General features: G+C 43.1%; 1 protein-coding gene across 2 annotated transcripts in view; it reads left to right on the plus strand.

The window, feature by feature from the left end:
- Nucleotides 1-26942, plus strand: part of LOC308095865 (ephrin-A3-like) — an 82235-nt gene that overhangs the window by 44906 nt on the left and 10387 nt on the right. The window contains exons 2-4 of one of the 2 annotated variants that reach the window (XM_080442993.1): nucleotides 19757-20058; nucleotides 22670-22735; nucleotides 26112-26189. In XM_080442993.1, the coding sequence (XP_080299119.1) occupies nucleotides 19757-20058; nucleotides 22670-22735; nucleotides 26112-26189 (446 nt within the window). The remainder of the gene's footprint in view (nucleotides 1-19756; nucleotides 20059-22669; nucleotides 22736-26111; nucleotides 26190-26942) is intronic. The other variant, XM_080442994.1, reaches the window with a different exon arrangement.

The raw sequence follows: 26942 nt of genomic DNA on the forward strand, positions 1-26942 counted from the left end.
GTGCAGTCTGGAGGACTGTTTTCATTTTATATATATATATATATATATATATATATATATCTATATATATATATATATATATATATATATATATATATATATGTATATGTACACACACACACACACACACACACACACACACACACACACACACACACACACACACACAGTACCATATATGCTCTAAGGGTGATGGGTTATTTTAAGAAATGGTTGAATTATTTATGCTGCTCTGCTAGGAAGGGTTTGTGTGTGCGGACTGTGCTTTGGCTGTATGTTTGTGAGCGTTTTGGATACACACGTGCCCAGTGTGTGAGGAGGATATGCTGTACATGAAGAAATTTGGTTATCTGCAAAGTAGACCGTGTGGATGATAATTGTATGTGGACTGTGGAGTGCCGTGTGCCCACTAAGAATGAATGAAATATGTTAATGCTGTATGTGGGTTCTCTTTGAGTTTTTTTTAACATGGCTTTTTCCTGAGGAGTGTGTGTGTGTGTGTGTGTGTGTGTGTGTGTGTGTGTGTGTGTGTGTGTGTGTGTGTGTGTGTGTGTGTGTGTGTGTGTGTGTGTGTGTGTGTGTGTGTGTGTGTGTGTGTGTGTGTGTGTGTGTGTGTGTGTGTGTGTGTGTGTGTGTGTGTGTGTGTGTGTGCAGTTGCCATGGCTGGGAGATAAAAGGCCTGATTATTCTAGTTGGCATCCATGACGTTGGTTCTGAATACAGCCCAGTCAAAAATCTGACCTAAAAACTACTTTACTTCATCTTTCTCTCTTTCTTTGCATTCTGCTCTCTCCTGCTTTCTCTCTTCTCCTCTTAACCACTTAAACCCTATATGCTTGCGATGCGTGAGCTTGTAGATCTGCTATTTTGGCTGAATGTTTGCCTATTTTTGCACAACATTTGCCTGTGCTTAATAACGTGAAACAACACTTTATAAGTGATCGTTTCATCAAGATTTCGCTCAGAAATACTCAGAAGACAGGCTCTCCTCAGATCAGAACAATCGGATTTGGGTTGAAAATCTGCAAAGTTTTCTTTTAAGCCTAATTTATACTAGAAGTCATCCAATAAGGATTTTTCAAGACCGATAGCGATTCCAATAGAAGAATAGGATGGCAGATAGGCCGATATATCAACCAATTTTATTTTGTCTCTCTCAAAGATATATCTATAAATGTACAGTAGCAAACTCTGTACCCTAAAAGGTAACTGATTCCACTGTCTGCGCATGTGCCTTTCATTAGAAGGCATGTTTATTGTTTACATTATTTTACATTTCATGCACGTTAAGCACTCTTAACCGAATTTAATTACATTCTATATGCATTGCATTCAAAATGCATGTAAGGTTTTTCTTAATTACGCAGGATAATAAACAACCATGTGCGTAATTATATATGTTGAAACAACAAATACTTCCGTTAATCCAATATATCTCACTCTATCCTCTCTCTACCTATGCTTATTTTTCTATGCTTCTCATTCGCTCAGCTCAGATTTATTCAGCAAGTTTTATTTTGTACAGGCACTTGACAACAACACTGCCAACCAAAACATCTTTAAAATTCTCTATTTTTTTAAATATTAAATCCTGTTTTGTGCACTAAGAGTGCTCCTCTCCTTCCATCCCCTCTCTCTCTCTCTTTGTTCCCTTCTTTCAGTCTCTCTCTGACTGCGAGACACAGAGAGATGTGTGCCAGCACTAAGGTTTTTGAAAGCTAACACCCCGCCGTGGCAGACATCCTGTGAGAGTGCCCTCTGCACGGTGAAATCCTGAGTACACTACATTTATATACACTCCCAGAGTTACAAATGGATAGATGAACACTGAGGATTTTACTGTGTGAGGCTACTGTACTGTACTTCTTGTGCGCTGCACTTCAAAATCCCACTCTGCCAACTTTTGGAACGATAATAGAAGCAGCCCTGTTTTTTTTATCTCCGTGGATTGGCTTTGGTATTATATGTTAAGGCTTATTTCTTTGTATGTTTATTTTTGGCGTGTTGTGTTTGCACTCACGTCGTGCATGCACTGTGGTGCGGTGGCTCAGGTTTAGATGATTTTATTCTTTTATCTGTCTGTGTGTGTGTGTGTGTGTGTGTGTGTGTGTGTGTGTGTGTGTGTACTGTATGTATGTGTGTGTGTGTGTGTGTGTGTGTGTGTGTGTGTGTGTACTGTACGTGTGTGGGGGGGTGCATGTGTGTGATGTTTTTCAGTAGGTATTACAGCAAATACACCAGATGTTGCAGCTGTTAATGAGTGCAGTAGGGAAGTGGGGGTGTACTTTTGAATATCTTTAGGATAAGCCTTCTTCGCTAAGGTTTTAATGTACCAAACTAGATGCTGTCTCACAGCTATCAATCATTGACTCTGACCACATTTGGAGGAGGAACTGCGACTTGGATGCTTAGTTATTGGAACCATGGTATAGAGACAGCATAAATCATATTATCTTTTTTTTTGTTTTTATATTTTTGTGGCTTTTCTACCTTTTATTGATTCGTCAGTGCGAGAGAGACAGGAAAATCAGAGTGAGTAGGGGAGGCACATGCAGAAATGGTCAATGTCAGGTTTTAGAGCCTATGTAATACACGCCCTACCCACTCAGCTATCGGGTCGCCACAAAAATATCTACGAGTTTTGAGTTATGTCATAGACAACTCATGTCATAGATGACTGATCACCTGTCACAGGCTAGCCACATGAAGTCCAAAGACCCACATTGTAGCGACACCATTGATTGATTGATTGAATACTTTATTTAGAAAAGACATGGAAGTACAATTTACAATACAAGGTCCTCTAAACTGGATTGCTCATAAAAGAATGGCTTATTTAAAATGAGATCCTTACGCACTCAAATCATGATGACATTTAAGAAAACAGACAGATATAGCACTACTATGCAGAACGTTAACAATCGGCTTACAGGTTACTGGTATGAAAAACAAGAAATAAGTACAAAAAACTGTTCGGGGGGGGGGGGGGGGGGGGGTTGCATAGCATGAGAACGAGTTAATTCCCTTGTTTGTGCCAAATCTGGGTTGGACATGATCAGTTGAGCTGCCTCTGGTGTTGTGATTGTGAACTTCATTAACATTTTTGAAGTATTTAGACAGGTACATGGGTATCCCAATGTTGTGGTGTATCTTGTAGACCAGGCCCATTGCAAGTTGTCTTACTCAACCCTGAGCCATCCAACCCTGAGCCATCCAACCATTATCATTTGGATCACGAGATCCACATGATTTGATGTTTTTGTGCATGTGATCATGAATACAAGTTGTAAAATGTGCGTGTTGTGCTAAGTATCTGAATAACAATCTTTTTGACTGATTTTCTCAATATTAACTAGAGAAAATGCTCCTCAGAGCACAGGTCTCCGCCAGGTCAGGTAGGTTATTGTGGGGATTAATGGAGGAATAAGTTAAGGGATTAATGTTGATGAAGTTATTGCAGAGACACAATATGTTGATTTGTGTGACATAGTTTTGTGTTAGCAATCGGACGCAGTGTTCATGATTTGAGGCATTTTACCGGCAGCATTTAAGACCAGGAAAATACACCATTTATGCTTCAGTATCACAACATTGCTATAACCAAAATCCCAGATGATATCTAGTCTCATATTGTGATATCAAATCGATAGATCACCCAGGTGTAGTGTGTCTGCATGCCTTTGTTTGAGGATTGTATGATGATTTATGTGTGTGTGTGTGTGTGTGAGAGAGTGTGTGTGCACACAGTAAAATCCTCAGTGTTCATTTAGTGTTTGTAACACTTGAGTGTGTTCAACTAGTCTGGAACCAGATAAAAAATGGGAGATCCGGGCACTCAAGGTTAAAAGAGACAACAGCCATTATTTAATACAACACCAACATGTTTCGACTAAAGCGGTCCTCATCAGGGATAAAGGTCCAGGAGCACCTTTTGCTATTTTAACTCTTGACTACTGCGTCTCCGGTGAGCACCTGGTTGCTTTGTTCTCTCTGCCTTCTATTCTGGAACCAAATTTTGTGGATGTGTCACTCTGAGAGTGTACAAATGTTAACACATGGAACCTTACGGATCCATTTGGTTCCATTTGTACACTCTTTGAATACTGGGCATGTCATAATAGGCAAACGTTTGATGAAAATAGCAGATCTATAAGCTCACAACGCATCACAATGTGACACGGTGCGAGCTTGCGGACAGTTTTGGTGAAGAGGGAAAAAAGGAAGGGACCAAGTATAGATCCCAGGGGGCCCCAGTTGACAAAGTGTATAGTGTTTAAGTGGTTGACTTTGAGGATTGTACTGTGTGTACTGTATTTGCTCCTCTGTTGGCCTTTGTTCAAGTGTGTGCTGTGCTCAGCCGCTGGCCTGAGAGGGCAGATGGGGGAGATGAGCACTTTGTTTTTGGACATGGCCAATGGCAGAGCAACACACGGCCGCCCGGCTGACATCCACACTGAGAGGCCACTGTGGAGAATTCATCCTGATGAGGGCCTCTATTGCCTGACAAAACACATCTGCTCTCCATCTCTCTCTCTTTCTCTCTCTATCTCTCTCCATCTCTCTTTTATTCTCCTTCTCTCTCTTACTCACACACACATGCACGCACGCACGCACGCACGCGTACACACACACACACACGCACACGCACACGCACACACACACACACACACACACACACGTGGATACCTACACACATAATCACAATCACATGCCACACTTTCATAGACGGCCAGACACGCTTTCACACAAAGAGATTCTGCTAAGCAGGCTTGATACATTGAGCCGCCGTAGTAAACACACAATCAGGTACACGCGCACACACGCGCGCGCACGAGCGCGTGCACACACTAACACAGATGCATACGCACAAAATCACATGTATACACACTCAACACCTGCAGACGGCCATTAATAATACAGACTTGAATTTAGCGATGGTGATGCATATTTGTATCAAAATGTGCAACACACACACACACACACACACACACACACACACACACACACACACACACACACACACACACAAAACACACTTAGCTTTTACACTTTCCAAGATCGTGGCGGTCTCCATTATCTCTGTGTATCAATGCAGGGCCTCTGTGAGGGAGAACGCGACGCCCTTAGATAATGGGGAGCACAGAACGAGCAGTGCCTTTCATCATCAGACGACAGGGCTCTCTGAAAAAGCACATGAGCAGCAAAAGCAAACTAGGGTGGGGTGGAACAGGGGAGGGGGGGAGAGGGAATGGGAAAGAGATGTACTGTAGAGCGAGAGAACGATGTGAGAGACACTTGTAGAGAGAAAGAGAGGGGAGGGGGGGCAGGGAAGCAGGGAGGGATGAGAATAACAAACGAGAGAGAGCGAGAGCGGCAAGAGGCTGGGCGTTTAATAACGGGGGACAATTAGAATCTCACCTTGAGCGAGATAGACTGTTGTTTATCAATGGGGATGGATGGCTCCTCAAGGCTGCAAATGACTGGGGTCTGTCATCACCTTGTGGTGCCTGTCTGGTGCCTTCTGTCAATCTATCTTTCTGCCACTAATTAGGAGAAGAGGGATTTCCCCCCCCTACGCTTTCCACAGTGGCTGTTTGTGTGTCAATCATTTTTGTTAGGCTAGGTGACATGAATCTTGCACCACAAGAGGACTAATAGACGTTGTGCGCCCTTATCAGCCGATGCTAAGGACACAACATGAAATGAAAGCGTTCGATGATTGAAATGGTGTGTGTAGTCATTGGGATAGAGGATGCTATCAATTCAAGACAAGGTAGAAATGTACTTCCTTCTACCCAAATGGTCAGTTTTTAAACTTGAATTAGTTAAATTAACACTGTTTCCATGTATTTGTGTGTACTGTCTGTGGATACATGCACATGCATTTCTTCATCTGTGTGTGTGTGTGCTGTGGATTGTTTAGCTAGTGGAGCGCTACGTCGCGCACTCACTCGCTGATTGAAATAACCTCTTTAATATGTAGGCCTATTTATTAACCCACGATATACTGTATATCAAATTGTATTCTATTTACTTGCATAATGGGGAAACTTAAGTGCTGTCTTAATTATGCATTTACCTTGCTGACATCAACTCTGTAATTTCATTACTTCATGAATCCATCAGCCACTGTTATCCAACTATTTTGACTGCTTCAGACACCAGTAGGTGTCTGAACCAGTAAGTAGACACTTAGCAAGTCACATTGATATGCATCCAACCAGGTCGGTCATTCCTGTTCATTCAAGCTGTGACACTCGTCGATCGGCAGGTTTTGTTAGCAAGGTGCGAAAACTGCAAATGGTGCATGTGCGGGCGTGCGTGCAGCTTCAAAGCAATGGGAGCTGCGCTCCAGTAGGCTCCACCGGCAGCCCATCCCCTGCTTGTATAACTATACTTGTGAGGGCCAAGTATACTGTATAGTAGAATTGGAAAAAAAATCGACATTGTGAGGAGGACCATTTTCCTGGTCTTCACAAGTGAAGTGGTTGTTTTTATGGTTAAAAAAGATTAAGAATGGGGTCAGGCCGGGTTATAATTAGGCATTCAGGGTTTAGGCTTGTGTGTGTGTGTGTATTTTCTTTCTTAAAAAAATAATAAGGTCTGCACACTGGTTAGATGCTTCGCTTAGTTTATTGTGTTGAAGAACAGATCTTCATCAGGAATTTGTCTGTCTTTCTTGACATAATATAAATGTGTCTAATGTGTTTGTCTAATGCAGTGGTCCACATATATTTCAATTTAGGGGTCCTTGACATGAAAAAGTTTGAGAACCACTGGTCTAATGTGCCACAACATTGATTGATTGATTGAATATTTTATCAGACAGAAATGTAAACAGCACGAGTACAGTCAAACCTTGGTCTAAAAGGATAACACTGCCTAGCTTCTGTGCAAAAGTCAACATCATTGGTATCCAGAAACTAAACCCCCAGGGGCCATTTGCATTACGGGAAGCAAACGGCTTCCAGGTGGTCATTGGAGGCATTCCAGTATAAGACACATTTCCTTGGCAGCCTCAGTTAACATGTATTTTATACTAAAAGTGTAGTTGGATGGGCGCCCCAGCTTTGGATTTCAATCATGACATACAGCCTTGTTTTTCATCTCTGTTTATTGTAACATTTCAAACTATATACAGTATATATTATGTCTCTGTCGGGCAGAAACCAAACCAAAATATTAACTTTTCAGGAAATGAAACACAATACTGCCTCATCAAAGTTGGTATACTTTATACATTGTCAGATACTTGTATCATCACAGGTTTTTGACCATTAATGTGGAGATTAATTAAAGTTGGTTTTAGGTGGTTTGACCGACAGTTTGAGGATCCAATGGAGTTAGAAGGTTTAGTCAGAAGCACTTTTTAATACTTTTCATTGGTTAAATATTTGTAAAACCCACACACCAGACCTAAAGGGTGTTCAATCGCACTGATTTATAAAAAATAAAAAATATATAAAATTAAAAAGATTTGTTTCTACCCGACAGCAACGATATAATCTATATATCAAATTATTATTATTATTGTTATTATTATTTTGTAGAGCCCTCTCCAAAATCGGGATCGGCATCAGACTCAAAAGTATGGCCTTGGTCGGGTTCTAGTCTGATGTACAGTTACAGTACTGTATCAATCTTGAGACTATGCTGCCATGGTCTGCCACCTTTCAGATATAGCTTTGTACATTCCATCTACAGTACATGCCATTACTGTTCACCTTCATGTACAATCGAGTGTCTACTTATGTAGCTATAATGTCAGTGACATTACTGTGCTTAGTCCTCTCACAGAGGACACGCAATGTGACTTTGGGCCTGTGAAAATCGTTTATATCGCAGCCTTGGATTGACTGGTGATACAAACATAATTGACACATGGCATAAACAATCAGACTTTGCACATTACGGATAAATGTGAATGACAGCAATGTGACAGACAGATGGAGAGAGATAGGACAATAAATGTGAATGACAGAGAGGGGGTGAAAGACCGTAGGGACAATGCACAACTGGTAATCACATAGCTGTTCTACTGTTACATGGCTCTAGATAAGGGGTTTTCAACACAGGGTCTGGGACCCCTTGGGGGTCCTCAGAGTTACTACAGGGGGGCTGCCAAATTTATCTGTGATAGGATTCTTTTTAATTTGTATGTCTGATTATACACAATAACATGAATCCATCATACTATTAGCTGAGATAATGTGTACGTAAACAAACAAAGAAACATTTAATTTACATAATGTGTAAGTAAACAAACGAAGAAACATTTAATTTACACAAGACATGATGAGAGTGCTGTTAAATGAATCTATATGAAGCCATCAAAGCTGCTGCATCACTTGGAGGCACTTAAGAGGAAACTGTGGAATACTTCCAAGCTAGTCTCAAATCTCTCAATGGTCAACAGACATTGATGAGACAATCAGCTAAATATGCTGAGCTAGCTTTGAAAGCCTTTCATCAAGCTGCATGGAAGGCTTTCTCAAAAAGTCCCTGCTTTGCCGATTCGCCTCGCTCTCAGCTAAGGGGTCCTTCGCCTGAAAAACATGGAAGACCCCTTCTCTATATTTTAAATTCACTGCATACATGTACATATAGTGTTTGATATTTGTGATGATATTGAATGTTTGGTGCTATTTTTTATATGTTGATGAATTGAATAGAATGGAAACAAGACCGCAAGGACTTTTTTGGTTTTATCCTTTTAGACAAAGTGTTTGACTGTACTCGTTCTGTTTTTACATTTCTGTCTAATAAAATATTCAATCAATCAATCAAACATCGCTTTGCTTACATACAATATAGGGGCTTACTTGAGAAGCACTGAGTGAAGCTGAAAACAGAATTTCTCCTGTGGGATGGAATAGGTCTAATTCTTCTTTTTAAATATATATATATTGCTTTCTATTGATTTCTTCTTAAAGAAACACACACACACACACACACACACACACACAGCTCAGATCCTTAGATACAATATTTGCATATTCACATATTCCATAGGGGTATATACAACGTCTAATTCTTATTAATATTTTATGCAGGTCATATAGTAGTTGCCTTTGTACTTTAGATCTTTTATTCAATATACTGCACTCTTTTGGATGAGAAACTTCAATCCTTTTAATTCACACCCTTTAAATATACTACACCCTGCCCAGTCTACAGTAGGAAAGACTAGGTGCTGCCGTTTCTGTAGTTCTTTTTGAAGCAGTAGGAGTAGCTTTCACAATTATCACTCTGAAAAGGATTAAATTCCTTCATTCAGCCTAATGGTACAAACAGTGTACATGTATGTACTGTTTGAATTCATGTATTTCAGTATTATAATACCTTTCAAAATCCATATTTCTGTCTTGATCAAAGCAGTGTTTGAAAAAAACAAATTTTGCAACATACAAATACATTCTGCACAAAATTCGAGAAATGAATGGCAGTGAAAAACAGCTGTCCACCAGTCCCCCCCCATGTCAGTTTCCAAAAGTGTTCCCAGAAAAAAGTGGTTGAGCTGTTTGAGCATCCTGGTACAATGCATGTGTATCACCCACCAGCTGTACCCGGAAGACTGACTCACTCTGAATCATCAGCACTGCTAGCTGTGTGCCTATACAGGAAAACTGGAGAGACAGGGAGGCTGGGAGAAGCTGAGGGGAAGAGGAGCTAGAGGGGGGTGTGTGGGGGGGGGGGGGGGGGGTAGAGTTTGGTTTGAGTTGTGGTATATTCAGGAAGTACTATAAATGTACAGGAATTTGCCTAGGTGGCATCGGTGCCAGGATATTTTGAGAGCTTCCCATAGCAATGCAGTACATGCTGACACTTATAAGTTGCGAGTAAGCTTTGACAACTGGAGAAAGTCGAGGCGAATGTGGAACCTGCCACAGTGTGTGCTGCAGAAAAACACAATTTATAAAAAAAATAAAATGAATAAAAACACATTTTCTGTTCGATCTAAGTTTGTGGCTTCTAATCATGAATATTTAAGACGCACTATACCATATCAAAACATTAGATTACCTATCAGTCAGGATGAGATCAAGTAAACTTTGACGATACCAGGTAATAGGATAGTCATGATATGATGGGAGACCAAGGGGAAATAGGGAATATATTAGATGATTTCTATCAGGAAATGAACATGAATCCACCACTAAATTATGTGCTGTGAAAAACAAACATCCATCTGTCCTGCATTACAGTTTTAAGCTTCCCATTCCCTGTAGGGCAGTTGTCATGTTGTGCTGAGGTAAATCTTGCCAAAAGTAATTGATTTCCAAATCAGTTATTTTCAGCGAGCAGTGCCATCATGCGACTAAAACTTGGGTTTAAAAGCATGCAGTACAGCCACCTCCATTGCACCGCGGTAAGAATACAGCAGCACGTTTAAGGGTAGAGTCAAATGAGGAACGCTGAGGTGGAAGGCCAAGCGATGGGCCGCGAGGGATTTGGCAAGAGCAATGGGGGAGCTGTGAACGGCTAATATTCCCCAATTTCTCTTTCAGCCGGGGAAAGAGTGAGGGGAGTCTGCGGAAGAAGCCATTGGGATGAGTCCCAGTAGTGCAATAGTCACAGAGAAGACTTGCAGCGTCTGCTCCTTCTGCATGTACTGTCTCAGCACTTGTTTTTCCCTCAATCCTCCTTTCCGGATCGAATGGCGGTAAACTGTGCCATTAATTGCGACGCTAACTCAATCAGTGGTGGGCTTGTCGGAGGCAGCGCGCGTCTTTGTTTGTGTGAGTGAGTGTGCCTGTGTGTGCGTGTGAGTATTTGAATGCACAGAGATCTGTGTGGGTAAGCCTATGTGTGTCTGTATTGCTGTGTCCGTGCGCGAGTGTGTAATGAGTTTTGGTGCTGAGGTAAAGGGGAAAAACAGCAGAGCCTAGCATGTCCCTGCCAGGGGACTGGATCAGGATTGGGGGAGTCTGTCGGAAGTAAATGGACAGCTGAGAAATGGCATCTAAATCACAGTGTTTACGTATGGCTTCGTTGCGCCGCTGATGAGTTTGACATTGATTACCTCTGAGGAAGAACTTTTGTGTGAAGATGTCACACGATGACCTCATCTAACCTGATCGTACCGCTATTTGTCATCGCGAAACGTTCTGGCACTATTGCACACAGATTACCTGTCAAGTTTTCAGCATGCTGCTTTTTAATTGTTTAGTCAAATAAACGTGTGCATGATAAACATTAAACATTTCTCCCCCATTGGGTGGAATTGAATGAGAGGATGGAGTTGACGAGGGACATGGAGTTGCGCTGTTTTTTGCAGTTGTGTTTACACGCGACAAGCAGCAGAATGCTAGATGTGCATCTGCCGCATGTTTACAATGGTAAACAACCACCAGCATGCTGACAATCTGACACTGTGCTCTGTGTGTGCATGGCCCCCCTTCGTGTAAAAGAAAACAAAGAGATTGCCAATTTTACGATTATAAATAATGTACGCATCATTGCACTCCTGTATGCTAGAGAAACTGGCCATCCATTGGTACACCTTCATCTATAAAGCAATCATTGGTCAGCTCCCTTTTTTACCTTGGTTCATACGTCACTGTCACATCAAGCCCATCTTACAGCCTGCGATCACAGGACTCTTTACAAAATGCCTCAGTTCCCAGAACATGCACGGAGTTAGGGAGAAGGGCCTTCATGTTGTCTGCTCCCTCTGCCTGGAACGAACTTCAAAAAACACGCACCTGATTTTAAAGCTCGAGTTAGTTTACAGGCATGGAAAATAATTAGATGGAAGAATGTCTTCTCTCACCAGCCGCCCTATCTTCTAATTCCTCCCATCCCAAGCCTTTTATGTTCTTTTTTTATATTCTTGGTATATTTTTGTATCTCGTTTGTTAGTTTTTTTTAATGCTGCTATTTTCAAATCATCACCTTCATTGATATCAAGTGGCTACCTGGTAAAATAAAGGTAACATAAACAAATGGCAACATTTTACATGGAATCCAAGGAAAGATCTCGTAAAATGGATATAAGATTAGATTTTTGTATGAGATGTGTAAGGCTGTGGTGTACAGTATATATGGAACAATATCTAATAAATAATGTACATATCTAATAATGTATAAATAATGTCAAAACCAAACAATCGTCATGTGGATCTCAGACTTCAGAATCTATGACATGGTCATCTATGACAGTGGTTCTCCAAAAGAAATCCATGGTTTCTGAATCCAAGTTCCCCCTTTACCCGACCACAACATTTTCTTAGAAAACGAAGAGAAACCCATAGCTTTAATGAATGATAACCCACCTTTTGAAGAATATAAGACAGACAGACACACAGACCAATTTCTTGACAGCTTGCCTCTATGTTTCCTTCATTGTTCCACTGGGGAGTAGCTGGATCACACGCATGTGCCACCTAGTGTTAAAAGTAGGTATTAATTGTATGATCCGGTACGTGTTATATCAAAGTAGTTTTGAAATGTTTACACCGGCCCAACTCTATGTCCCCATGTGTGATTTCATGCATAGCTGTTGTACGGTATATAGCAGCAGCATGTTTATGCATGTGATTGAGTAACATCGATTCCATTTTCTCACTGCTGACACAGTGAACTAATAATATTGATTACGTTGTTAATGCACCGCCAACACAAAGGTCGGTTAGACATTTTAGAGGTTTATTTTAGATTGCTGCTTCTGTGGAAAACCATTAACCGACTGAGTCAGCAGCGCACCACAAGTTGCAGAGATGTGTTTTGGTAAATAAGTCTTCAGAGAACCAATTTTATTCTTGTAGAGAACAAACTCTAAATGCTGTGGTCAAAAGAACGATGCTCCCTGTAGTCTTAAATACTGTGGGTTCTAACTAAGCCTTTTGAAATTGTACTTTACCTTAAAGCAATATTTAACTTTATTCTCTCAACATGAGCTCATGAGCAACCAACCCCTTGGCATTATAGTTTCCTTGGGAATGTATTCAGGAGCAGAGCTCATGCTCTGTTTCTTCTTCAAGCTTCTTTATTCATTTATAAGTGAATAAAGAAGTGCTAACTTCTTTGCTAACAGGCAAGCTCATAATTATTCTGTCAAACCTCTTTTGGGAGAACACACCGTTGAGCATTACGTAAAGCCTGATTTGTACTTCGTAGTATGACGGTGTCCCGTATAAGAATCATCGGATATCGGAAAAATAAGCTCACAGCTTGAGCCTGTGCTTGTAAATCTGCTGTTTTTGCATATAAATGAAGCATAAGTGTCATAGGGCCGTCACGATTACAAATTTAAGTTGACGATTAATTGTCTTTCAAATAATTGCGATTAACGATTAAATGTTGTGTTTGGCGTTGAGCATTGGAACATATGAAGCCTTTTAGGCTTCGTAATCAAAAATTGCACAGGGCAGATATGACAAATAACTAAATATGTCAATAAGAAATGATTGACATATTTCATAATTTTATACACGAAGTGACGCAAAACATTTTTCAACATGGAAACGATTATGGCGATTATACAAAAATAATTGCGATTATCTCAAATAATTGAGAAAAGACGATTATGTAGTAATTGTGACAGGCCTACGCGGACATAAACTCAACCAAAGATTAGTGATGGAAGTGTCAGGCCTCACTCTAGCAAGCTTTCGCCATAAGTTCTCTCCACAAACGGCACCAGGAGGAATAGTTACATCAGAACCCTGTGCATTGGTGAATGTCTTCCCAGGAAACATAAACAAAGAACCCATACAAAACAAAAAGCGAGTAAGATTGACAGCACTGAGACTTAACTGGCACAGCTGATGCCAGTATTGGGGAATGCCTCGTTGGCGTGCTCCTCCAGACTACCAGTGTTAAAGCACAGTGAAATATCACACGACACAGACAGCATCTACTGTATGTCGCTGTTAACGTTAATTTATACACCACCGCACGACCATGTTTCTATGTCACCAGATGTTTTGGCCACTATAGGCTTCTTCCCTGTACTCGAAAAGAGAAAGAAAAGAAAAGTCTCTTTAGCTGTAGCGGTAGCGTACCATTGTTATTTATTGATACCAGCTATTCTCAAAAGACTCTTTTTAGCGCAGACGTGAAAGGTACAGTGGTACTATCTTTGTCTCAACTCTCCTTTTCCCTGCACTCTCGCTCGTTTCTCTCTCTCTCTCTCTCTCTCTCTCTCTCCCCTGCCTCCTTCCTATGCTAGCTCGCTCCCTCGGCAGTCTTGTGCAGGCTTTACTAACGAGCTGTGCTTTCCTGCTCATAGGAAAATGATGATGAGACAGCAAAACTGCCACAGAGACAATGCACAGCACAGGAGGAGAGAGAGAGAGAGAGAGAGCGCCAGAGAGAAAGAAAGAAAACATGGTATAGGGGAAGAGAGAGAGAATGAGAGCCATCGCTCTTTCTGTGTTCTGTGTTTTTGCTACATATGCTCATCCCCCCGGGGAGCACTAGATCTCCATGTAGGCCTCTCTGCACGTTTTCCCTTTGTTGTCATCATTCAACGCCTTTTCCTCTCTGTGTCTTTGTCTCTATGTCTCCGTCTGTCTCCCTCCCTCTCTGTCTCTCCCTCCCTCTCTCTGCCTCATCTCACCCACAGTCTTATTTATTTATTTGTGTCTGGTTTATTGTGCATGTCTGCTGAATTGCTGTATCCTTCAGTAATTTAATGAAGGGATTTGGAAAAAATCAAATTCAAAGTCTTTCTCTCTCACTGTGTCGTTGATTGTAGTCTGTTTTTTGCTCCTGTGGTGATAAGTTCTCTATCGCGTAGGCGTATAGCTCTTCAAATGGAATATGAATTAATTTACAAAGAAAACATTTTGTGGATTTAACACGTTATACGTGCATTAGTTTTACTTCCCCAAAACAAATGTGCATATAAGAGTTAGATCCATCCTCACCATGAACCTTTGATGCAACTCGCCGGTGCACCTTTCCACTTTTTCCTCCCTTAATCTGATCCTATATAGCCTAATCGTCATGCAAGTTCCACAGCACTTCATGTATTTCTCTCCTGATAAGCACTGATTTACAGATCCTCTCGGATCCACTCAGTTATCATTACACATAATGTTAAACAACCAAATAGACCATAATAAAACATGGAACCGAACCTGCATGGTTCTAGACTTTTCTCGTATTTCGGTTCAGGTGGACCTGTGACCTCTAACCCCCCCCCCCTCTCTTTCTCTCTCTCTCTCTCTCTCTTTCTCTCTCTCTCTCTCTCTCTCTCTCTCTCTCTCTGCTTCACCTCACCCACACTCTTTTCTCTTCACGCTTAGGTTGCTTCATCTCCCCCTGACGCCTCCACCCGTCCTACATTTTAATCCACACATCTATACGTCTCTCTCTCTCTACTCTTAACCCGTTCAATCCGGAAACGCATCTGTGTCATTTTAGATTTCTTTGGCTATTCAAAAATAGCAGATATACAAGCTCATAGCGCGGCACCGAGTGCCGCGCTATGAGCTTGTAGATCTGCTATTTTTGAAAAAAACATTTGTGCAAATCTTTGAATATATATTTTTTCAAGCGAACATTTGTAACTGTCAAATGTCTCAACAAATGTCTTAATTTTTCTGAAAAACTATTGTTGTTATGTCAGTGGTGCTCAAACTTCTTCTTGTCAAGGAAATTATGTTTATGGCAGCCATCAAAATATGGTGTTCCAGAGACCCCCCCCCCCCTCCAGAAGCAAAAAATTGAGTTAAAAATGTTGTTTAAAAAATATAAATATATTCAAAGATTTCCACAAAATGTTAAAAGATTTTTCAAACATAGCAAATCTACAAGCTTGGAGCTTGTAGATCTGCTATGTTTGAATAGCCTAAGTATAAAAATAACGGTTGTAGCTAAAATCTAAAATGACACAGATGCGTACACGGATTGAGTGGGTTAATTGTCTTTTTCTTTCTCCCGCTCACCTTAACCCCTCCCATCATCCATCACTGCCCTGCAACCTTTCCGTCTTGTGTCACTATAAGTGCACTGCTTACACAACACCATACACCTCCTTCATCCTCCTCTTTGTCCATTTGGCCTCCTCACCCCTCACTCTCTCCTTTCTACCAAATATACTCTTCTTCTTCTTCTGCTCCTCCTCACCTGTCTTTTCCCCCCTCTTTTTGCTCCCTTCCCCCCCTCCCATCTTATACATTCCCCTCTTCCTCGCCTTCCTTTTTTCCTCATCGTCCTGCCACTGCTTGCCCTGTTTGACTAGTCTGTCCCTTTGTGACCGAGCAAAGTGGTGATACAACATTTTGCCTTCATAGTGCGTCTTCTGGTGCTGCCGGAGAGGTGGAGCGTATTAGCAGCATCAACTCCAGAGAAACGCTAGTTAATTCGTTAACCCATTCAATCCGGGAATCTACAAATGTCTTCTAAATCCTAACAGTTTTCTGAAAAAAAACGTATGTTGCTATATCAGTGGATCCCAAGATGATATGTATTTGGTGTTTTTCCAGGGAACAAAGCAAAGATTTGAGTAAAAAATATATACATTCATAGATTTAAACACATTTTTCAAAAACTAGCAGATCTACAAGCTCATACCGTGGCACTCCCGGATTGAATGGGTTAATTTGTTAATTGTGTTAATTTAACTCGGAGTGCACAAATGGAACCAAAAAGAACTCTTACGGGTCCATTTGGTTACATTTTGCACACTCTCAGAGTTACAAATGGAAATGAACACCTGACTAGGTATTAAAAAAAAAAAGGAATATAAATGAAATATAATGTTACTTGTCTGTCTTGATGTTAGCCCCAGTGACGTAATTATTTGCCAATCTCCACTGACAGTGATGCGGTAAAACGATGTGAATGAAACGAGCGTTGTGGCTGCAGGGGGCATGGAGGCAGACTGCCTACATGGGATGGAGTTGGGTATATATCCCTTCAGTTCTGTTTCTGTGGTACTCTGTCTTTCACATGCGCACGCACGCACGCACGCACGCACACACACACACACACACACACACACACACACACACACACACACATACACACACACACACACACCTCAATGCTCATTGCTCAACCGCACTCCCCCCCCCACACCCCCATGCTCTTCGAGTTTGACGGCTGCCCTTTGATCTTTCTCGCTCTCTCTCCCTGCCTTCCGCTGCCGTATTTCTCAATGAATGGGTCTCTTTCCCGTTTCTGCTTCACCCCGTTTGCATCCATGATTCCCCCTCACAGCGTGATTACATATTCACTACATCCTCTCTCTCTCTCTCTCGCTCTCTCTTTCTCTCGTATCATTCCCCTCCCCACAACTCCACCTATTTCAACTGCACCCCCACCCTTCCCTTCTCTAAATATAGTCTCTTTGAAGCATGGCTCTGTTGTCTCTTCCCGCAACTCTGCGAGACAAAAATCTGTCATCTCACATCTGAACGCCAGGGATAGAGGAGAGAGAGAGAGAGAGAGAGAGAGAGAGAGAGAGAGAGAGAGAGAGAGGGCAAGATAAGATTGATGGCCCAGAAAGAACAGTGGTTAAGAGAATTGGTATTCATCTGCCTCAGCATGTGTGTAATGGCAACCGAATGGAAGAGATCACCAGAGGGAGGGTTTGACTAAAAAGCAAAGGCGAGCGGAGGCTAAAAGATGGAGATAAGAGAACGGTTAGAAAGCTACAGCGCGGAGGATAGAGAGAGAGAGAGAGACAGAGATAGGTGGAGAGAGAGAGGTGCTATGACTTTTCTGATCCTCACTTTGTAATTGAATAATAATCTCCCCAGAGACCTGACCTGTGTGTGTGTGTGTGTGTGTGTGTGTGTGTGTGTGTGTGTGTGTGTGTGTGTGTGTGTGTGTGTGTGTGTGTGTGTGTGTGTGTGTGTGTGTGTGTGTGTGTGTGTGTGTGTGTGTGTGTGTGTGTGTGTGTGTGTGTGTGTGTGTGTGTGTGTGTGTGTGTGTGTGTGTGTGTGTGTGCGCGGTGTAGTCTGTGTGCACGTGTCTGTACATGTGTGAGCGTACACACACACACACCTTACACATCATTCATGCTCGCAGACAGCATGCATGCATGCATTGCTGACAGAAAAAAAGGTATAGGAAAGAATAGAGAAACGGTAGAGGAGAAATGAGAACAGAACGGGGGGGAGGAAGAGAGAGAGAGAGAGTGGTAGGGAGTGAAGGCTGGCTAGGCTGCTCATTCAGCCATAGTACAGCACAATACCTCCACCTACTGTGACACGCGTGTAACTGCATGTCAATGCGACGCAAGGCCCTCGCCACTGCGGCTAAGGACACATCCCCTCTCATCATGTCACCTGCAGGAAGCCCTTCTAATGACTTCTACTTGGTATAATTACAGATGGCATCATTTACATAATGAGTATACTTAGCATTTATAAACTTTCAACGGCGCAGCATGGGAGCTGAATGCTGAATCACATTGCATCACCTCGGCCTTATTTGTGCGGCGCTGAACCGAGAGGGGACTGAAGTGTCTGGTGGAGTGCTGCTACGCTGGTCCACCCCACTGTACCGTGATGTCATTTATCTCACACATCTCACACAGTGTTGGACAAGTGCTCTTCAAAGGAGCCTTGGGAACCAATGGTTCCCGAGCCATGTGACCCATAGGGCAAGGAGCCTTATCTCCTGTTTCTGTAGCGTGAGGCGGCTTGTTGTACAAGTACACCCCCCTGGACACGACGCTAATATGTTGCAGGGACTTACCCCCACCCTTGATGCTGAGTGCCAAGCAGGGAGGCATTGGGTCCCATTTTTATATTCTTTGGTATGACCCGGCGGGGGGGGGGGATTGAACCCTGACCTCCCAATCTCAGGGCGGACGCGCTTAATCACAAGGCCCCTGGAGCTGGTCTAGAGGAGACATGTGAGGGGCTGAACGTGACCGGTGGGGAATTGGCATAACGACTAAATTGAGGATACAAATTAAAACGTTCCAAAATTGTGCATAAAGAAATAGTACACACAGCCCCCACACACACACACACACACACACACAGACACACAATACATGTTTCCAGATGCACACTCACAGAGACTCAAGCACAACTCCTGGATGACCTTCTGCACCTGCCCTCTAGCCATCGGCCAGGTTACCCCCACCCCCCACCCCCCCCACACACACACCTCGCTACCACCCCCCCACCCCCCCATCCCCCCCCCCCCTGTGGCCAGAGCACACATCGACACACTGACACGAGCTCCTTCCGCCTCGCTGACCCCCGTGCAGGCAGTCTCCGAGGGGGAGGAAAAGGCAGGCTATTATTTTCTGCAACATCGCCGGCTTTCTTGCCACAAGGAATAGAGAGAGAGCGAGGACAATGTGTGTGTTTTATATGCATAGGAGGAGGGAGAGTGGAGTGATAGCTTATCGCCTGGAGAACATGATGACGACAACAACAAAAAAAAACAACACAGTGTTTTTCCGCGCAGAGGAAAGGTTGCCTATTGCTGTTTACAGGGATTTGTGGTACCTATTCGGTTTATGATACATGTTTTTTTTCTTTTCTTATGCACTCCTTTTGCCCATTTCTTTCTCTATCTGTCCTCTCTTTATTTCCGTCCTTTTTCTTTATTTACTTGCCTTGTCTCTCTTTTGACTTCCATCGGATTCCTTCCGTTACTCAATTCCATTCAATCCAAACTCGGTTGAATTAATCACTTTATTGACACACTAGCTGACAAAGCAACTTAATCCTCCCTCTCTCTCTCTCTCTCTCTCTCTCTCTCTCTCTCTCTCTCTCTCTCTCTCTCTCTCTCTCTCTCTCTCTCTCTCTCTCTCTCTCTCTCTCTCTCTTCCTTCCAGTCTGCGGAGAGAGGGTTACACGGTGCAGGTCAGCGTCAACGACTACTTGGACATCTACTGCCCGCACTACAACGTCACCCAGCGGGGGTCCCTGGAGCGCACCGTGGCCGAGCAGTACGTCCTGTACATGGTCAGCTACCGCGGCTACCGCACGTGCGACCCCCAGATGGGCTTCAAGCGCTGGGAGTGCAACCGGCCCCACGCGCCCCACGCCCCCATCAAGTTCTCCGAGAAGTTCCAGCGCTACAGCGCCTTCTCCCTGGGCTACGAGTTCAACGTGGACCACGAGTACTACTACATCTGTGAGTGGAGGGTTCTGAAACTGGGGTCCTTAGTTAGTTACTTTAGACCCTTTTCTCCTAATTTAGTCATTATGCCAATTAACCCATTAAGACCTGAAGCCGATTCTACATGTCTCCTAAATCCCAACAGTATTCTGAAAAACGTATGTTTCTATATCAGTGGTGCTCAATCTTTTTCATGTCAAGGACCCCCAAAATTATATTTTTGGCCACGGACCCCCATCAAAATATTGTGTTCCAGGGACCCCCAGAAGCAAAGATTTGAGTTAAAATGTTCGCTTTAAAAATATATATATTTAGAAGATTTGCACACATTTTCACGATTTTTCAAAAATAGCAGATCTACAAGCTCGTAGCGCGGCACTCGGTGCCGCGCTATGAGCTTGTATATCTGCTATTTTTGAATAGCCCAAAGTGTAAAATAATGCTTTTTAGCTCAAATCTAAAAATGACACAGTTCCAGGTCTTAATGGGTTAAGTCCTCCATACACATTTCTGTGTTACCGCTACTGCTGTTGTACCCTATACTGGCTCACCTGCCAATGAGGAGACCCCACTGGGAGGGCATAGTGCCTCTGCCCTTGTCCTCCCATTCAACACACCCCCCCGCTAACAGGCACCGCCTCAACCCATAGGAATACATGCAGTGACAAAGATCGCCCTCCCTGCCTGGCTTCCCTTCACCCGAACACGGGGCCGATTGTGTTCATAATACAGTAGAACCTCGGCCAAACCGGATGCATTTGAGCATCTGCGCTGGTGGACAGTTAATTTACCCCCCCCCCCCCCCTTATCGCTATACAAACGAACGACATCTCAGCAAATGACACTCTCTAAAGTAGGGATTCTCAGCCTTTATAATTTCAAGAACCCCCTGTTTGATCTACATTAGGTCACAGACGGCCAATTGATATGTATTTATTTTTTTATCTCTGGGACTACAATCTACACAATTAAGCCCTCTGTGTTAATTTAACTCTGATAGTGTATAGGCCTCAATGGAACCAAATGGTCTCGCCAAATGGACCCTAAGGGCCGATTTGTTTCTTACAGTCAGTCATTTATTTGGGGACCCACTGGAACCCCCCCCCCAAGGACCCGTGTGGGTCTCCGGTCCTGAGATAATATGAGATAATCCTTGTCACCTCATGCTACACTGCAACAATGTATCACTCTGATGGGAGGTACGGTAGCATGGCATTGGTGACAGTGGTAATGAGCAAGCCTCAGGCTAGAGCACTTTGTGATCCATTGATCATCGAGCGTAATGAGGAACCCATGTTTGTCCTCTGTCGTCTGAATAATATCCATGACACGTGGATCTCACTGCCGGAATGTGGAAAGTTCAACCAAGGACAGCTGAATGAGATGCGGTAAAAGTTGATGGTTTAGACTAGAGTAATTGGCTGTTAAAGTACTGTCAGAGATATTTTCTTGTTAAACTCATTGTTAAATAGCTCTATATTCTGTATACTGTATATAGTAATCATTGCTAGAGTTTGTTCGGTAACAGGGGTCTGTCTCCCCGTCTCTCCAGCACTTTTGTAAACAGAAAATACATTTCATCCAATTAGGAGAGAGATCTCATGCAGGATACAGGATAAACAAGTGAAACTGGAAGTGATAAAATAAATAAGACAAAATTGCAATTGGAATAGTATAAAATTGAAGCCGATAAATGGGTACTATTTCTTGATTGGAGGAAATTGGTGACCGACCTGAACATGTATCTTCTGTCTATTAAGGGCTGGACAGATGGTAACACCCCTGTTAATGAGCAAACACTCTATAGTAATGATTACTATTAGAATACAGTGCTTTCATTCAATTTGATCTTTATATCAGACCCAGGAAGATCCATATCACAATTAAAAACACAACACAATAAAATAACGGAAAGGAAAATAAAAATAAAATACAAATAGCCCACATTGGGCATTTTTGGACATACAAACATGTGCGCCAAATGGTTCCACAGTCTAGACTGGGAGAACCTGTCAGAACTGCGTGTAGGGTCTGTTATGACAGCAATGATGTCATTTACTGACTCTTCGATGCCCTACACATAAACCTATACATAAGGTTACGTAGCACAGCAGGGAAAGTGGGTACCCCGGTCCCGGGACACTAACAAACATCTGGCTTGCACTGGAGCTTCTTGGAGCTCTCAGCAGCAGCAGACAATAATTTGATGACGGGTTTATTTCCGTAGGAGGAGACAAATACAAATAATCTACTTTGTGTGTCCTACCGGATACATTAGCCGGTAGGAGACGGGAATCAAATTATTAGCTTAGGAATGCGACAAAAACAAAAAAGAATCCATGGAATCAAGGCTTCATAGGGTGTGCAATTGATAGAAAATAAGTCATTTTTTGGGTGAACTCCTCCTTTAACATGAAAAAAGTTTGAGAACCACTGATATTATAGCAACATATATATTTTATTAAAATAAAATGGCAGATCTACAAGCTCGTAGCCACGCTATGAGCTTGTAGATCTGCTATTTCTGAATAGCCAAAGACATCTATGATGACACAGATGCGTTGTGTGGATCAATGGCCTGTAGATGGCGTGAGGCTGATGCATGTGTGTCTGCTCTCTGTTCCAGCCACGCCTACCCATCACCATGGCCACAGCTGCCTGAGACTGAGGGTGTACGTTTGCTGCTCCACAGGTGAGGACCGGCACCTGTCTCTCAATCTCTTTCTCTCTCTGTAACCTCTCACTGTCTTCCCCTCACCTCTGTCTTGATCCCTCTCTGCCTCTCTCTTTACGCATTCCACACACAGATACACATATATACGTACCTGTAGGCTACGTACTGTATCTCTCACAGACCCTTGTCTGCGCAAAAACATGTTAAACTGATAATGAAACATTGTGTTGAGAAAGCCTTACACACGCAGCCACGGACACAAACTGCACGATTGTAACCAAATGTAGATAATCCCCTTATGCAAGATACTGTTTATTTTTATGTTAGCCTAATCCTTTACGTTCGAATCGTTCGTTTTCATTCCCAAATATAATGCTGTGACTGCCACGTTTATGCAGCTGCTTGTTGTTCATGCATTACGTCCGTTGTTTTTATCAGATATCTTCCTATATAATTTTAGGAATGTCAGTCAGTCAGTCAGTCAGACACACACACACACACACACACACACACACACACACACACACACACACACACACACACTGTCTGTCTTGCTTGGTTCTCCTCAGTGGCTGGAGCAATTGATCTGAATTTGCACACGGGTTATTGACCATTAGCATACGTACAAAATAACGACATCCGTTTTTCACTTTCCCAAAATGTAAGCTGTTTATTATCGTTTTATATGTACTGTAAACACCGGATTTCGGAGCTCGGGCTATGGGATCTATCGTCGCCATGGTTTCAGCCTTCGCCATGTTTACAGCCCCGCAAGCTATGGGATGATCAAACTGCGCATATGTGGAATTACTGCATGCTGCTGAGTGCCGGCCACTGCCACACCGAGAACGCTGCAAACTTATAAAGGACTTTCATTTACGGCCCGTGTCCACGCACACTGCGTTTTATTAGCGGGGATGTGTATGTATACAATATATATAATATAATATGTATATGTATGTATGTATACAATATGTATAATATTTATTTACACAGCCATATGTACGGTATATATATATATACACACAGTATACATACATATACAGTAACAGTATAGTATACAAACACACACACACACACACACCTTTCCACCCCGCGCTGCCTTGGTGGGGTTTGATGGTTCCTTCAAGGCAATTCTGTGAGAGTGATGGCTTAATGTTCTCTTCTCCGTCTCAGTGCAATTACAGTAATGCCCCCCCCGCCCCCAAACCTCCGCTCGTGCATGATATGGTCTCGTGGAGCCATTCAAAAAGAGCCAACGGAGAGAAGGAGACATGGTTAATGCTTTTCATCGCACCTCTCAACGCTCGGCCTATCTTTTGGTACACCTTATGCCCCATCTCTCTCTCTCTCTCCCTCAATCTCTCTCTCTCTGGTCTCTCCCTCAATCTCTCTCTGGTGTCTCTCACTTTCTGCCCCACCCTTCTCCGCTCCTCTCTCTGTCTCTCTGACACACGCTGTACCGCTGTGGTCGTGCCCTGCAGGCCTGTGATCCGGGGCGCCCCACCCCCCCCCCCCCCCCACCCCCTCCCAAGCGCTGAAAGCTCCCCGGCCGTCCACCTCTAACCTTGTCAGTAGCAATACATAGCATTCTTAGGCCAATGTCAGCCCCGCTGTACACATGACCTTTACCCCCCCCCCCCCCACCTAATGTCACGGCCCATCTATTGAAATGTCGGCCATGCTTCCATTTGCCCCTGTCTGTGTGCGCACATGAGTGTGTATTTGTTTGTATGTGTGTGTGAGAGAGAGAGTATGTAAAAGAGAGATTTTAACATCAACTGATGCATGCGAGTCCGTGCGCGCAGCGCGCGCGCGCGTGTGTGTGTGTGTGTATGTTTGTGTGTTCATTTGTCCCGTTTACAGACTACAACCTTTGCAAAGAGAGGTCATTTTAACAGCTTGCCATCAAAAAAGCCAATTAATTCCCAGTAAAATCCTCAGTGTTCGTTTAACTCAGAGAGTATGTAAAAATGGACCCCAGCGGGGCACTTATGGGTAACTTTTTATACAGTGAGTTAAATGGACGCTGAGGATTTTACTGTGTGTTCTTTGGGTTTCCGCCTCTGTCCGAACCGATCCCTTCACAGGCTTTGATACAAATCCACAGCATATGCTTTACATTAGTGCATTTCCACGTAGCAAAGGGACGTTTCCGACTCCTATGCAAATTCCCCATATGCTGTCTCTCCATTCACATGTATAGAGCGTTGTGGATCGGCATTAGTATCTCTCACACACACACACACACACACACACACACACACACACACACACACACACACACACACACACACACACACACACACACACACACACACACAAATGCAGGCACTTTAGATTTCAATCTGTGTGCTCACACATGAGCACACAGTTAAAGTATGAACTGGCAGAGAACAAAACTTCTCTCTATCCATCTCACTCACACACACACACACACACACACACACAGACACACAGACAGACAGATTAATTTAACATTTTGCAGAGCACCCTCTTATATCTCTCTGTCATTCGTGCACACATACACTTTCAATCTGGCAGAGCGCTGCGTTCACAATGACTCAATAGCTTTCTCCCTCACAAAGACACACACACACACACACACACACACACACACACACACACACACACACACACACACACACACACACACACACACACACACACACACACACACACACACACACACACTTTCATTTATTCATTTACAAACTGGCAGTGCAGAGAGAAAGTAATTCCATGTCTAGACAGTAACAGTACACAGTAAAATCCTTAGTGTCAATTCAACTTCAAAGAGTGTACAAATGGAACCACATATTTGGTTCCATTCGTACAACCTTCAGAGGAAGGGACAAAGTTTGTCCGCCAAACCACTACCAGATACATGTAGATGGACAGCTTGTATAAAATTGGCTAAAAATGCAAATTTTATTTCCTGCTGTTTTTTAATGAGGTGTTTCTCTTTTTTGTCCAATTATCCCGCTTTTTCGCTCTCCCCTGTCTCCGCTGTCTTTCTCTTTCTCTCCCCCACCTTCCCTGCTCTTTTCCACACACACTCCATTTCTCTCTCTCTCTGTCTTTCTCTCTTCAACCCTTTCCTCGCTCTCTCTGCATTTCTCTCTTTTCCCCACGTTATTTCTCTCCTTCAACTTCCTCTTCGTACCTCACTCTCTCTTTCTCCATTTTCACTGACATTCTCTCTCTCTCCCTCGTGTGTGTGTGTGTGTGTGTGTGTGTGTGTGTGTGTGTGTGTGTGTGTGTGTGTGTGTGTGTGTGTGTGTGTGTGTGTGTGTGTGTGTGTGTGTGTGTGTGTGTGTGTGTGTGTGTGTGTGTGTGTGTGTGTGTGTGTGTGTGTGTGTGTGTGTGTGTGTGTGTGTGTTGCACCTCTCAGTCTCTCAGGCAAATGCTGACTCCAGTCAGAACCCTCCTGACTACACGGTCAGACCAAACATCAAAATACATGAAATTGGTGAGTGGTACCACCTCGCTTTTCATCGGACCCACCAGACACATCCATCCAATGACATTCATGTGCATATAAGTGTATGTGTACAGTATATATATATATATATACATACATTACATTACATTACATTATATATTACATTATACACACGCTCACCTGTGATGTAATCTCAGTATGTGCAGGAATCACATCACATGCATGCTGTCATGTGTCATGTAATCTCTCAAGAACAGATCCATCGCTGCGCTTGGATCTGTCGGTAGCCGTGTTGACAATCCGTGCACATTGGCGTGGGCGTGCCTTCAGATCAGGAAGCAGGCCGCGCTTTACCCAATCAAATGTAGTGGGCGGGATTTACGTGTGTGCTGCTCAATTCCCACTGTAAACAAACCGAAACTCATTTAACAATAGCGTCCTCGGAGCAGACAAAACCACGCAAAGTTAGTAACATTTTAACTTGCTCTTTCATCATAGAAACAAGTGGGCTTATAACCAAAACGATCCATGTTCTTTGGGAGAAATTGTGTTAGTGTTCCGTGGAGAAATATTGTTAGTGGGAATGAAAACATAGTCGCACCACCGGAAGTGGAAGGCTGAAGGCAGTTAGGCAGACCAAAACCCCGGTTTCCCTGAGCACGGGTCCTCGGTTCAGCTCCGCCCAGAGCAAAATGAATAAGTAAAAAACAGCAGAGGGCGCTGTTTTTCCTTTTTATTTGACGATGGGTTCCCAGATTGTGTGTCATGAGACAAAATATT

This window comes from Gymnoscopelus braueri (genome assembly GCF_963280865.1).
Source record: "Gymnoscopelus braueri genome assembly, chromosome: 11".
Lineage (NCBI taxonomy): Eukaryota > Metazoa > Chordata > Actinopteri > Myctophiformes > Myctophidae > Gymnoscopelus > Gymnoscopelus braueri.